Raw genomic sequence first — 15,256 nt, 5'->3', positions numbered from 1 at the left:
TAACCAAGCTTTGATACTGATTAGTGTAACTTACCCACTTTTCCCTCCAGTGCATGCTTTGCTTTAATTTGTAGATGTATTAATCTGAGTTTAGATTTTGTACACCCAGGTCCCCTATTTCTCTATCACCTTTAGAACACTTATTTTCATAGTGCGTGTGGTGCCCTTAATAGTCTTGTTAAATGTGAAACCTTAGGTGTGAGTTGAAGTTCTTTTGTCATTTATGACTCCCATTCTGCAGGTTTATTTAGTTGCAGTGCTTCTTGGAATTGACCTCATCCATGTTCTCTCCCCTCAACGCAAAAAAAAATTAGCGTTATCCACAAACTTAAAAATGGTATTTTTGATTCCAAAGTCTGAAGTGTTAATGTAAGCTGTGAACAGCAGTGGCTCTGGTAGCACTTCCCTTTCTCTGCCTTTCTAAATAACAATCCTTTAGAATTGCTGTCTGTCTTACATTCGATTCACTATCCATTTTGACACTTGTCCTCTGACTCATATTCTGTTCTCATTTGTTAGTTTATATGGCACCTTATTGAAGGTCTTTTGAAAATCTAGATATTTATTGTACATCCACTGTATTGTGTTGTTGGTTTTTAAAAATTAATCATTCTGTAGTGAGCCCTATAAGTGAATATTGATATCTTTTATCTTGGTCATACAGGCTTAAGTTTAAACTCGAATTGATGAAATTAATAGCTATTAAAGAGTTTATTGACAAAAATTACAAAGTCTTTCCTCCTCAAGAAACTCTGGTCTTAGATAATCACTTATATTGTAACAGTTTGAATAGTTCATTCCGCCTAACTCTATTGCCAATTGATTTTGGTTTAAACACGGCGGTCAGTGCAGTGAGGATAGTGTGTTAAGCATAGCTACCCATTTTACTGGATGGTTTTTATTGTTGCAAATTTAGGATACAGTACAAAACATAGCACATCTGAACATCACCTATTAAAATTAAGTTTGCAAGATAATACCAACAGAAAATTACTGGTAATACATTTCATTCAGATTTCATGATATTTGAAGACAGGGTTGTGATCAGCAGATTATTTGTGTAATTTGAATTGGCCTGTATTTGCGTAATAAATAAATCAAAAATATTAAGAACTGTTTGAATTTTTAATAAAGCCAAAACCTCTGAAGGTTTGACATCCATAATTACCTAGAAACATTAAACGGCTTAACCAGACACATTCCACAATTTTTTAACAAGTTAGTTTTGCATGTCATTAATAGGACTCTTTGCATTCCATTTTGTGTGTTCTTTGGTGACTTACCTCCATAACCTATCTAATATATCCTTACCTTTCTATCCATAATTTTGCTGATTTGGGCAGCTCTGGGTCCTGATTCCTGCTCAATTGGTATAGAAGAGTAATTCTGGTATGTTAACACTCTTTACTGTTTTCTGTTTTATATGAATTTGCGTGCAAGTAGCTGTTGTGTTTTCACTTGTATGCATAAAAATGGTTTTTAAAAAAAAGATTGAAGCTGTCATACTTGGTTCTTTCAAGGCAGTGGTGCCACAACCTTCCCTCTTCTCTTACCATTCCAGCCGTGAAATCTCATCACTGACCAGCTTCTCCTAAACTTCCTTCTGTCCTGTCTAAACTCAATTTTTCCACAAGATTGACCTCCTCTCGCTCAGGCACTCTGATTCCCCCTTCTTATCATTCAGTTTCCCTTTCATTGTCATCCACCATAAACTCCAGTTGTTCAAAATGTCGCTGGTCTCCCAGTTTCACTTACCTAAGCACTACTCCCACTCTCGTCCAATATTGTTCCCCTGTCTCCAATGCAACATTATGCTAAAATCTTTCCATGATTTTGCTGTTCCATTCCCCAGCTTCAAATGGATCCCTTCCCAGCTCGGACCATTGCCAGAGACTAAAAAAGCTATCAATCATTTTGGTCCTACTTTCCAGAATTCTTGAAGACATGCAATTGGCTGACTAATTTCCTTTTCCTCACAAAAGTTATTTCCTCCTGAGGCCTTTTTGCAAAACAGCTGCCAGAGCACAGTTTCAAACCCACAGATGTTCCATTGTGAAGACCATTTATGTCCCCATCTATGACATCACTTGAATGACCTGCTACAGAATCATGTTATCTGGCTTTTGTCAATTTGAAGCTTGATTACCCTCGTGCATTCTTGCCAGCCTCCCAAAGTTCACACTCTGTGTATACCAACCTGTTCTTAGAGAGAAAATGAGGTCTGCAGATGCTGGAGATCAGAGATGGAAATGTGTTGCTGGAGAAGCGCAGCAGGTCAGGCAGCACCTAGGGATGCTGCCTGACCTGCTGCGCTTCTCCAGCAACACATTTCCATCACCAACCTGTTCTTACCCAAGCTGCCTATGTATTACCCGCATTCCCTTAAGGAGCCTTGACCCTATTGTAGAACTCCTTTGTCGTTTTTTTGTGAGAATCCATTTTATTTTGTAGGTGACTCTAACGTAGTCGTCTCTTGCACAATAAATTGTTGTTTCTTTCGTTGTCCACACTTTTCTTTCCCTGCCCCTTGCCCCTGCCTCAAAACAACTTGGGACATTATCTACCCTAATGGAGAATCCACATTACTGGCTTCAGTGCACTCTTAGCATTTCCTATGTTTTGATTTTTACCTGATAATTTTAATGTAGAATGTCCTATGTATGCTGTATACAATACACATTTTGAAGTGCTCTACTGCAGTACTTAAAATCCCATACTTAAAGTCCTGTACATGTTATGCTATTCTAGATTGAAGTTTCATTGAAACAATTGTCTTTTAAAAAAAAATTAGGGTCACCAATAATTTTAAAAATATGATTTATGCATATCTGCTGAAATTTGTGAAATGTAATTTTAGGAAATATTTTTTGACTTTGTTTTCTGTTAGAAGTGGAGCAGAGAAAGTTAGCATCCACAAGATGAGAAATTATTGGTTTTCCTTTAAACACAATGACAGTTAGATTTTTTAAATAAATTAGTCTTTCTACCTATTCACCAAGCTTTGTTGAGTTCCAAATGTTGCCAATCTTATCCCATATTGATCTGAGCCATAGTGATCAGGAAGATGCCAGTTTTGATCCCAGCTCTGCACTGATCAGCTGCTTATAATATTGGAGTAATAAATCTTGCTGGCTGCTTCAGTTTACTTGGCTATCTAGAGGCAAAATCACCATGTTGCTCCTTACATTTTTGTCAGAAGGATGGACTTGTGTAGATATTAAGCAAAAATGAAATGAGTTCACTTGATTCTCAGCATGGTCGAATAGTCTGTTGATTTCATTTCCTGGGCTGATATGTGCAGAGTGGTCACTCAGGCTTGGTAAGGGAGTGTTAGTGGTGCCTGTGTAACTGTGCGTAGTCTATCTGCACCTTTCCAGTTTTTATTGAGCAGAAGCTGATGACAGGTTCTTCTCTGCTGAAGGTGACCACTAATTCCAATGTAAACTGCTCCAGCAGAGAAAGGAGCTTTGTAACTGCCTTCAGGCATCTTTATAACTGTACAAAACTTGAGTGCTACATTAACGCTGAGCGCTTACACAACACCACAAGATGCATTGGATCCTATGTAGCTGCCTACCACTACAGATGGATTCCAGTACAGGAGGCTCCTCTGTGAAACTAGGAGCTGAAAGGGGAGGGTGGCCTTGATAATCTGAAGAAAATTGAGCCTTTTTTGTTTATTGACTGCTCTACATGTTACTCTATACATGTTCACTTACTTTCAAATGATTCACACGCTTGGATCTTTCCAAGTGATGATTGTTGAATTGCTGCTGTACTCAAGTGCCCCCAGCTCAATGCCAGAGTGCATTTCCACCAGAGCCTTCTGAACCAAGCTTTCACAGGAATTGGTAGGCTGGCAGATTAATGGATAGTTGGATTAGAATGAAGTGTTAGTCGAGACAGGTTATGGGGCAGTGTTAGTCATGTTAGATCAGAAGTGATAGTCACATCACAGGAGGCTGGTTACTGGTTTGGGAGGGGAGTTAGGTCAGATGGGTACTTGAATCAGTTTGGAGGCATATGTTTGGGTTGTGGTTGTTATAGTTGGGGCTTAACTTTGGTTGAGGAGTGGTGTAGTTGAACTTGTGGGGAGTGATCAGTGGCTGTGTTAGTTGGCTTGGGTTGGGAGGGTCGTTGTGGTAGTGGGATCAGATCAGAGGAGTGGGTCAAAAACGTGTGGTATTGGGTCTAGAATGAAGTTAATTGGGGTGAAGGGAGATGGGATGCATGATCTGGTGGAAGCAGGATGTTGGAGGGCAGGGCAGTTGGTGCTGCTCAAGTTGTGAAATTGGATGTTTGGTCAGACCTGGTTGGGTTGGTCACGTGGATGAGATTGGTGTTGGGAATCAGGACGGAGCTTGCGGTTCAAGTTTGGTTGAGAGCTGAAGTTGAGGAGGTGTCATGGAGTCTGGCTAAAGCAAGGGAGGAGGTATAGTTGGAGCATATACTCAGATTAGGGTAGTTGTACGTTTGGGAGAGTAATTAGATTTGGCCTGGTAGGGGTTTGGAGTTGAGGTCAGCGTCAGGACTGACTATTTTCTGGTAGTCCAACTGAGGGGTGTCACTGGTTCATGTTGGTACAGGGGCGGTAGTTTAGAAGTTCCATCAGACATAGGAACTGAAGTGGGCCATTCCGCCAATCAATAAGGTGGTGTGGATCTACTAACCTCCAACTCAACTTTCTTGCCTTTTTCCTGTATCTCTTGATTCCCTTACTGATTAAAAATCAGCCTGGATTATTCTTAACAACCCAGCCTCTACACCTTGCTGTGGTAAAGAATTTTACAGATTGACAAAGTTCTCAGAGAAGAAATTCCTTCTAATCTCTTGTCTGAAACGGGCTCTCCTCACTCTGGGATTGCGCCCTCTGGTACTAGACTTTCCCACAAAGAGAAACAACCTCTCTGCACCTACCTTCTCGAGCCGAAAGTATTGTATATGTTTCAAAAGGTCATCCCTCATTCTTCCAAATGTCAATGAGTACCAGCCCAAACTACTGCACCTTTCCATACGGAAATCCTTCCATATCCAAAGATCTACCTAGTGAACTATTACTGACTGCCTCTAGAGTCTTTATATCTTTACTTAGATAAGGGGACCAAAACTGTTATGCTATTCCAGGTATGGTCTAACTAGTGCTTTGTATTGTTTGAGAAAGACTTCCTGATATTTTATACTCCATTTCTTTTAAAATAATGGCCAGCTTTCTGTTTGCCTTCCCAACTACCAGCTGAACTTGCATGGTAGCTTTTGTTCTTGATTCATGTATGAAGACCCTCCAATCCCTTGGTGCTGCAGCTTTCTGCAGTCTTCTTCCCCCCCCCCCCCCCCCCCCCCCCCCCACCATTTAAATAATATTCAACTCCTGTAATATTCCTGCCAAATTGCAAAACCTCCCATATTCCCACAATATATTGCATCTGTCAAATTTTTGTCCACTCATTTAACCTTTCTATATCCCTCTGCAGACTGTTAGTGTCATTCTTACTATTTGCCTTCCCACCTATTTTGTATCATCCACAAATGTAGCTATAACACTTTCATTTTCCTCATACAAGGAGGTGTAGCTATAAAGCTTTCATTTGCCTCATACAAGTTATTAATGTAGTCTAAGTAATTGTAGCCCCAGTGCACTGATACATATGGTACTGAACTTGATGTATCCCACTCTGTATCTTCTATTAGTTAGTCAATCCTCTTTTCATGCTAATATACTACTCCGAATAAAGGGCTGGTAGCTTATTAAGGAACCTAATGTGTGTTACCTTTCCAAACACCTTTTGTAAATCCAAATAAATTACACCTATTGGCCAACCATGGTCAATTTATCCCCTTCCTGGAATTGCATTTCTCACTATGATATATCTTTGATGTGAGCCATGAACTATTTCCTTAAATGTTTGCATTTGTTCCTCTTTTCTGCTGAATCTCTGCCCCGTTCCAGTCAACTCTGCCTTCATCCCTTTGTAATTACCCGATTTAAGTTCAGCACAGCTGCTTCTGATCCAATTTTCTTTCACTCTATGCATTGAATTCCACTTTGTTATGGTCACTGTTTTGTAGGGGGATTATTTTACTCTGAGATAATTCATTAAATCTGCTTCATTATACACCACGAGATGCAAAATGGCCTGATCCTTTGTTCAGATCCACAACATACTGTTCTAGAAACTTTCAGGAACATATTCTGAATTTTTCCTCATGCTACCTCTGCCAATCTAACAATTCCAATTTGCTGAAGATTAAAGTCACTCAAGATTAATGTAGTTCCTTTTACACATGCACTCATTATCTCCTGATTTATTCTCCATCTTACAATATGCAGCAACTGTTTGGGGGCCTATAGACTACTGTCACCAATGTTCATCTTCCACTTCCACCCATACGGATCCCTCTCTTTTGATCCAGAATCATTTCTTGTTGCGATATATATTCCATCCCACACTGTCAAAGCTATCTCACCACTCTTTCCTTCCTGACTATCCTTTCAAAAAGTTACAGTCCTCTGAATTTTAGTTCTCAGTTTTTAATGTGCTTGGAACCATGTCTCTATAACATTTGTAAGATCATATGCATTAATGTGTTTGTGGTGTTAATTAAGTTATTTTGTTCCAAATGTTATGTGCATTTATATCAAGAGACACTAATTTTGCCTTTTTGTCATTAATGCCACCTTTGATGCTATTTGCTAGTTTATTTTCAATATTTGCTTGCCATATCCCATTCTGGTATCGTTATCTAACTAGCTGCCCTACAATGTTACCAAGGTCTTTCATTTTGTAAGATATTATGCATTACCTCTCCAGAATGTCTCCCTGATTCTAATTAGGATAAATAGATTAGGGAGATCCGTTGTGTAGGAACCTGGATGTTGGACTAGATTTTATTGTGTCTCCCATTTCCTGCTAACTCTGTAGAAAATACCATGGAAATATTCAAAATCTCCTGCTCAACTTCAGTGTGTTTTGGGAAGTAAGCAAAATTGACCATCGGAAGTTTAAACCCATTGTGAAATTCCCATGAAGGTCCTCTTTTTTTTTAAATAGTGCTTTGGCACACTTACATGCAGAGTCAGTCATGCATGTCTCTGACAATCCCAAAATCAGAAAATTACTTTTCTAATGAAACAAATGAACATACCATTTCTCTAGTGATAACATTGGAGGCTGTACGGGGTAGCCATTGACGCTTGTCTCACAGTGTCAAGATTAGAGTAGTGCTGGAAAAGCACAGCAGGTCAGGCAGTATCCGAGGAGCAGGAAAATCTACATTTCGGGCCAACGCCCGAATAAGGCTGGGAGCCTCAGGGATGGAGAAATAAATGGGCCCCTCAGATGCTGTCTGACCTGCTCTGCGTTTCCAGCACCACTCTAATCTTGACTCTCATCTCCAGGATCTGTAGTACCCACTTTAGCCTGCTTGTCACGCAATGTCCCAGGGAATTTGCAAAGGGGCTTCTTCACTGCAGCTGGCAGTTTCTCCCCTGGTAGGCTACTGTGGAGCAATGGCCTCAGGTCAAGCTAATTTGCTTTGTACTTCTGATTTGCTGTGAGCAAGGTCTTGCAAGATGAGCAGTGCAGCAGGAGCGGCTTTGAAAGTCAATTGACAAAAAGCCTCAGCACTTCTGAATCATCAGGACTCTGACTTTCATGACAATAGTGCTGCAGCTTCAGATTGAATCTGGGTCTTCAACAAGAGCACAAGTCTGGGAGAGGGAAGAGAGACACTGGTGAATCAGATGGGGGAAGAGACAGCATCTCCGAGCCCACAACTGGCCAGCCAGAACAGATGAAAGGTTGTAGGCGGAGGTGTCAATCAGGTCATGCAGGGAAACTACATTCAATTGAATCTGCTACAGACAGCATAATCAAACTTGTTGCTTAAACTTATTGTTAAAGTAAAACATTGTTAAACAGGGCAAATTTAAATGAAGAATTATTTTGTATCAAAGAATCCTTTTGATGCTGCTGCTGTATGTTCAATCACAGCTTGCTAAAATCACAGTCCTATTAGTAGAGTTTGGTGTTGTGTATATGTCAATATTAATCTTAAGTATGAAATTGTAGTTGTGAAGACTATTGTGCAATGAATAAACTAATTGAACATGAAAAATAGTTTATTAATAAGTTATTTTTCAAAAAGCTATTAATTTAATTTTGCCAGGATGATTCAGATTTCAAATTGAAATTATTGAATAATCCTGCAAATAAACACTTGGAGAAATTGAATTTCAATGACTAGATGATGAAATTTTAGATAACTCAGTTTCTATCAATTGCCTTTCTTTTCATAATTGGCAAAATGAGAATGATTGAAGTTATGACAATTTCTGCCTGACTTAAAAGAATACTAGAAGTCGATGGAAAAATACTGTTTTTTTGATTCTAAATATCATCTAATGATTTTTCACTAAAATGCTTTGTTTTATATGCAAACAATTACTTTATTCTGCTGCCACTTTTTCTGTGTCAAACTATAGTATTATTTCCTAGTCATCCTCTCTTAAATTTGTAATCTAACTTGCTTAAGTATAAGTAGCAATCCTATATAGGTGCTATGTAAATACTCAATTGTCTTCAGTGCTGTGCCCTGTGTTCCTTTGTGATGAAGCAATGAAAATGTGCACCATTATTCAATGTATACCCAAGTGACATTAATCCATCTTTAAGATCTATGATAGCCCTTAAAGGTAATAGGAGAAAGTGAGGGCTGCAGATGCTGGAGATCAGAGCTGAAAATGTGTTGCTGGAAAAGCGCAGCAGGTCAGGCAGCATCCAAGGAACAGGAGAATCGACGTTTCGGGCATAAGCCCTTCTTCAGGAATCTGAAGAAGGGCTCATGCCTGAAACGTCGATTCTCCTGTTCCTTGGATGCTGCCTGACCTGCTGCGCTTTTCCAGCAACACATTTTCAGCTTAAAGGTAATAGGCCAAGTTCTGCTGCTGCTTTAACCACAATAAGAACAACTTTGAGGTACCTCAGTTTCCCTTAAGTCACTTTGTGTAAAGCCATAGAGAGTTCTGTGCAACTAATATTTGCTTTAACAATGGGGTAAAAAGTTGTCTGCACATGCATGTTCAAGAAAGGGAGTAGCTGAAAATTGTATCTCCAGTTGTTACTTATAAATAAACAAATTCACCTCACTGGTCCAGCAACCCCAAACATTTAAAGCATTTGCAGTTTGTTAAATCTTAGCTGCTTTCAACATATTCCACTTAAAATACATAAATAAGGCTAAAGTAGCCACATAGCTGTGTTTTTTACGAGATTGTACCAGAATTCTCCGTTCAATCAATAAATCTTAATATCCTTGACATGGCCTTTAAATAATTTTTGTTAAATTTTTTTGGTGCTTTTCAAAGATGCACCTCATCTAAGTATGATGGATTTCTTTAATGTGTTAAATGATGGAACCAAGATTGATTATTTTGATTCAAATTTCAAATTGGAAGACAAAAACTTGGAGAAATTGAATTTCAATAACTAGGTGGAATTTTGGATAACTCAGTTGCCTTTCACTTCATAATTTGTAAATTGAGACTGAAGTTATAACTATTTCTGACTTACTTAAAAGAATATCTTATTAATGAGGCACTAGCTTCATGAAAACGTAAAATGCAATCACATTGTCATGTTGCTTATATATGATAAAATGGCAAATAGTGCTTTATCTTCCCAAAGGGAACGAATGTATATTATAACAAATGTATATTATTGAATACGAAGCAGTCCTAGCCACTTGGTTAGATTACACACGTTTCAAATCTGAGATTTTTCATTTGGGTTTTTTTTTGCAGGAACCTCAGACTCAACTGAAAGCTTGAAAAGCCAGAGCACTAACAGTTCATCTCAGCCTCTTCTTGCTGTCTCCAGTACTGTTCACATAGAGGACGAGAATCAGATTGCTTGAAAATTCAAACCAACATCAGAATGACCAATTGCATGTGCCATGTAAGCTCTCCTGTCTGTGTTACAGACCTGTCCCCATGGCATACTAAACTGTTTTGTAATAGTTTGCCATGTTTCATGGTGTGCTCGTTTGTGACTCATTTGTTTCTTCTTGCGTTTCCACTGATTTTGGCAGTTCAACCAATCTATTCCAGGCAATGTTCAGACTTCTAATTTATAATAGTTATTGTTCTATAATGTCTTTCAAAGCACATTCTACAGTAACAGGAAATACATTTACTGACCAGACACTTTAAACTTTATTTCTGTTTACTATTTGCAGGGAAAACCAAGACAGCTCAAGTTTTCTTTTAAGGAAACAGCATTAACACTTGGTGGTAGCTTAACTGACAAACTCAATTATAAAGGCTAAAGTATAGTAATCAAGATAGTTATTTATGAAACCATTTAATCAAAATCGAAGCTGTTTTGGATTTTTGCAGCATAGTAACTAATATTTAATGCATGATTGGTTTAAATAAAATGACATTTGTAAAACAGCAGCACAAAGTCCTGAGTTTGTGCTTTGGGCAAGGTCTGTTTTTATCACGTGTGTAGTTCTTTTTCTTGTACAAGTCCACTTTTAAAACTTTGTATCTTTCCAACCTGCTGAAATGTCAGACTTCAATGTTCCATTTGTTTCTGTCAACATTCTTTAACCCAATGAACTCCGAGAAACTGAACCATGCATCTTTCAAATTATATATTCCAGGCCATTGAAGTGCAAGCAGGTGATTATTTCCCATTCTAACCTAAGAAATATATAATTTCTTCTGACTACTTTAATCTTCATGTACATTTTTGTGATAATTTGCAGTATACTTTGAATGTGTAGCTCATGTAATATCTTATTTATCTGTTTGCCATTGTGATATTTATTGTAAAAGCTGATATAGTAACATGGCGGTGGAAAATTGAAAACTTAAGTAAATCAAATCGGCCCATAGGTTTTGGAAACGCCCAACAGGTTCTGGCAGCATCTGTGGAGTGGAGAGAGATCAGTTAACATTTCGGGTCAAGTGCCTCTTGCTCAGGACTGCCTCAGGGGTTCTGAGGAAGGGTCACTCAACCTAAAACGTTAATTCTTGAATTTTCTCCATGGATGCTGCCAGACCTGCTGAACTTTTCCAGCAATTTCTGTTTTTGTTTCTGATTTACAGCATCTGAAGTTCTTACAGTTTTTATTTAGGCCCATAATTTTATTGAATTTTTGAGAAATTAAATCCTAAAGCTCCAGCCTTTCAGTGTACCATTGGCTGGGTTTTCCACTGCTCCCAATGTGAACCTTGATAGCCTGGCATTTTACTCTCATTTTAGACCTAATTTTCAACAAAAATGTAATTGGTAACTTAATCATTACAGTTTATTTGGCTATTTTGCTTGAACTTTTCTTTGCAGTTAATGAGATGTTATGCTTCTGATGCTGGATGTCTAACCATTGATATTCTCCCCGAAAGTAGTTTCTAACTAATTGTTGCTTTCCCTCCAATAGAAGGGATAGTGTCCATTTTGTTTCACGTTCTTAACAAGTTTTCCATCAAATTTCATGAAAGACAACATTGATATAGAAAGTAAATGGTAAAAATATGCAGCTGAATTGAGCACAGACAAATACTTTGTAACGGCAAAAATATTTTAATGGTCCTTGTTCAGTGTACATCGCCTGTCTCTGATTATACTATGGTTTGTTCCCAACTCTATCCATTGCGACAAAAGGAAAACAATCAGCGTATGTGTAACATTTATCCACACTCGGTGTACACTTTTACTGTATTCACATTATTCTTGAATATTTTGCAATGTTTGGGAACACTGAGTGTTCAGGCGGTGTTAATACAGTAAATTCATTCAACTCCACCTGCTGACATGGTGTCTTTACTCTGTGCCTTGTACCTGATCTTATGATAAAAGTATTTGTAAGAGGGGGGAAAAAACCTTGTCATTTGATACGGTGATTGTGATTCAGCAAAATCTGGAATTTCAAGCTGTTTTGAATGAAAATACAAATTTTCTATAAGCTGTACTGTAAATAGATGCTTAGTTGAATGTATTGTGAATTGACACCGAAATCTCATACGAGAGCAGAATAAAGTGGGTTGTCTCTTGTAGATTTTAACGTTTAGTCACTCATTTCCATAGAGCTTCATTGCTGCATTTATTAAAGAATGTATCACGTGCATCCTTTTAAAAGATTGAACAAGTTCACTAATTTCATATAAATGTGATTTTGCATTTGTTTGTAGTATATTGTATTGTAATAAAATGTAGCAAGCAACACTAAATAGCTTGTTAAGTCTATTTTTCACCAAAATACGAGGTGAGTTATTCCTAAACAACAACACCTGCATCATTTCTTGTTCAGAGTATTTTAGTATTTAATCTATTGCAATTGTTATCATGTTAGTAAACTCTATGATCAAACAAAGGACACGATGAATGAGTTTTCTTACTTGGAGGGAGAAAATAAGACTTGCTGTATGGATATGACTGAACCATTTTGTTGGTTAAATGTTTAATCTTTTAATCCATCCTAAATCACTTTGTGACTCCTCTGGTTTAGGTCATACCCACTTAATGGTTTTAATCCCGCAGGTTGGAATGCACGTGTGCGATTGAGACTGCACCAGTGAAGTACAAACCACATAATCAAGGTTTGAATTTGTAAAAAATATTGGTATGAACCAGTGAAGTTAAACTGCTTTATGATGTCACAGGAAGTTGCTGTTACATCAGTGCAGTTATTCTGACATAATAACCAGTGATATCTTCACAAAAGAATGTGGGATCCCAAATATTAGCACTCCCATCCTCAGATATATTTTCCCTTAATTGGCCAAAATCCCGGAGGTATTTTTGGTCTAATCAGGTGGGAAGCTAGTGTATAATGTACTGCTCCTAACCCTCTGTTGAATGAATGAAAAAAGTCTAATTTGAAATCATAAAGGTAAGGAATTGCTTGATTTTGTTGTATAGTTTTAGCCTTCCTTCTTTGTACTCCTCCCCATGTTATCCTAAAAGTAAAATATCAATTGTAAATGTTTGCTGTTGTGCCTGTGTAGGATTCCTTGAGCTAATATCTCCATTGTGGAGAGAATTAAAATAGAGGCACTTCCGGGAAAAGGTAAGTACCGTACAAGACACATGAAGGAGTGTTTTCTGTGCAGAAGATTGGAGAATTATAAGCTGCTGCTAAATCTAGAAGTCTCTGCATCGGTTAAAAAAAATGTTGCAGAGCTTCCCTGTACTGTTGAAATGCATGATGTACCAATGCTAATTGAATGGTTGCGAAAAAATTGGCACCAGTTCCATTCAATTTCCAAAGGCAGGTTGTGGCCACATTGACAAGTTCTTGTAATATAATACAACAGCACATTTATTATATGCTTGTTAAGGAAAGATTTCATGATATTCTCTTTCTGTTAATGTCATTAAAATTTAAAGATTTAAGTTGTAAGCAGTTATTGGTTTAGATTAGGGGTGGATATCTATATGAATTTTATTTACCTGTATTAATATCCCAACAATTAAAGGGAGTCAGGGGGCTGAGTTGAGTATGGTTGCCATTACAAATGAGAAAGTGCTAGAAAAGCTAAAAGGTCTTAAAATTGATAAATCTGGCCCCGATGGGATACATCCTAGAGTTCTGAGGGTGGTGGCTGAGGAAATAGTGGAGGCTTTGGTTGAGATCTTTCAAAAGTCACTGGAGTCAGGGAAAGTCCCGGATGATTGGAAGATCGCTATTGTAACCCCCTTGTTCAAGAAAGGATCAAGACAAAAGATGGAAAATTATAGGCCAATTAGCCTAACCTCGGTTGTTGGTAAAATTCTAGAATCCATCATTAAGGATGAGGTTTCTAAGTTCTTGGAAGAGCAGGGTCGGATTAGAACAAGTCAACATGGATTTAGTAAGGGGAGGTCGTGCCTGACAAACCTGTTGGAATTCTTTGAAGAGGTGACAAGTAGGTTAGACCAGGGAAACCCAGTGGATGTGGTCTATCTAGACTTCCAAAAGGCCTTTGATAAGGTGCCACACGGGAGGCTGCTGAGCAAGGTAAGGGCCTATGGTGTTCGAGGTGAGCTACTGGTATGGATTGAGGATTGGCTGTCTGACAGAAGGCAGAGTGTTGGGATAAGAGGTTCTTTTTCGGAATGGCAGCCGGTGACAAGCGGTGTCCCACAGGGTTCAGTGTTGGGGCCGCAGCTGTTCACGTTATATATTAATGATATGGATGAAGGGACTGGGGGCATTCTAGCGAAGTTTGCTGATGATACAAAGTTACGTGGACAGGCAGGTAGTACTGAGGAAGTGGGGAGGCTGCAGAAGGATCTCGACAGTTTGGGAGAGTGGTCCAGGAAATGGCTGATGGAATTCAATGTGAGCAAATGCGAGGTCTTGCACTTTGGAAAAAAGAATACAAGCATGGACTACTTTCTAAACGGTGAGAAAATTGATAAAGCCAAAGTACAAAGGGATCTGGGAGTGCTAGTCGAGGATTCTCTAAAGGTAAACATGCAGGTTGAGTCCGTGATTAAGAAAGCGAATGCAAAGTTGTCAATTATCTCAAGAGGGTTGGAATATAAAAGCACTGTTGTGCTACTGAGACTTTATAAAGCTCTGGTTAGGCCCCATTTGGAGTACTGTGTCCAGTTTTGGTCCCCACACCTCAGGAAGGACATACTGGCACTGGAGCATGTCCAGCAGAGATTCACACGGATGATCCCTGGAATGGTAGGTCTAACATACGAGGAACAGCTGAGGATCCTGGGATTGTATTCATTGGAGGTTAGAAGATTAAGGGGAGATCTAATAGAAACTTACAAGATAATACATGGCTTTGAAAGGGTGGACGCTAGGAAATTGTTTCCGTTAGGTGAGGAGACTAGGACCCGTGGACACAGCCTTAGAATTAGAGGGGGTAAATTCAGAACAGAAATGCGGACACATTTCTTCAGCCAGAGTGTGGTGGGTCTGTGGAATTCATTGCCGCGGAGTGCAGTGGAGGCCGGGACGCTAAATGTCTTCAAGGTAGAGATTGATAAATTCTTGATGTCACAAGGAATTAAGGGCTATGGGGAGAATGCAGGTAAGTGGAGTTGAAATGCCCATCAGCCATGATTGAATGGCGGAGTGGACTCGATGGGCCGAATGGCCTTACTTCCACTCCTATGTCTTATGGTCTTAATTACAAGTACAGCGAACTCTGTTCCCAAATGCTATTACATTGGCCCAGGAAATCATTTTGGAAGAATGGGAGTGTCTAATTATATGTTTTATGATTTTAGGGATCAATCCTTTGTGATAATGA

General features: G+C 38.7%; 1 protein-coding gene across 3 annotated transcripts in view; it reads left to right on the top strand.

Annotated features, from left to right (window-relative positions):
• The window catches only part of LOC122560491 (E3 ubiquitin-protein ligase MGRN1-like), a 168,062-nt gene extending 155,830 nt beyond the window's left edge, over positions 1-12,232 (top strand). For 2 of the 3 annotated variants that reach the window (XM_087998015.1, XM_043711141.2), the window contains exon 16: positions 9,800-12,232. In XM_087998015.1, coding sequence (XP_087854141.1) covers positions 9,800-9,912 — 113 coding nt within the window. In that variant the 3' untranslated portion in view covers positions 9,913-12,232. Of the gene's footprint in view, positions 1-1,343; positions 1,390-9,799 lie in introns of all 3 variants that reach the window. The other variant, XM_043711142.2, reaches the window with a different exon arrangement.
• The last annotated feature ends 3,024 nt before the right edge of the window (positions 12,233-15,256 follow it).

The sequence above is a fragment of the Chiloscyllium plagiosum genome, unplaced genomic scaffold (genome assembly GCF_037043375.1).
Source record: "Chiloscyllium plagiosum isolate Xiang-an unplaced genomic scaffold, Cpla_swu_hap1 HiC_scaffold_20, whole genome shotgun sequence".
NCBI classification, from domain to species: Eukaryota; Metazoa; Chordata; class Chondrichthyes; order Orectolobiformes; family Hemiscylliidae; genus Chiloscyllium; species Chiloscyllium plagiosum.
This window is presented reverse-complemented; position numbering and strand designations above follow the sequence as displayed.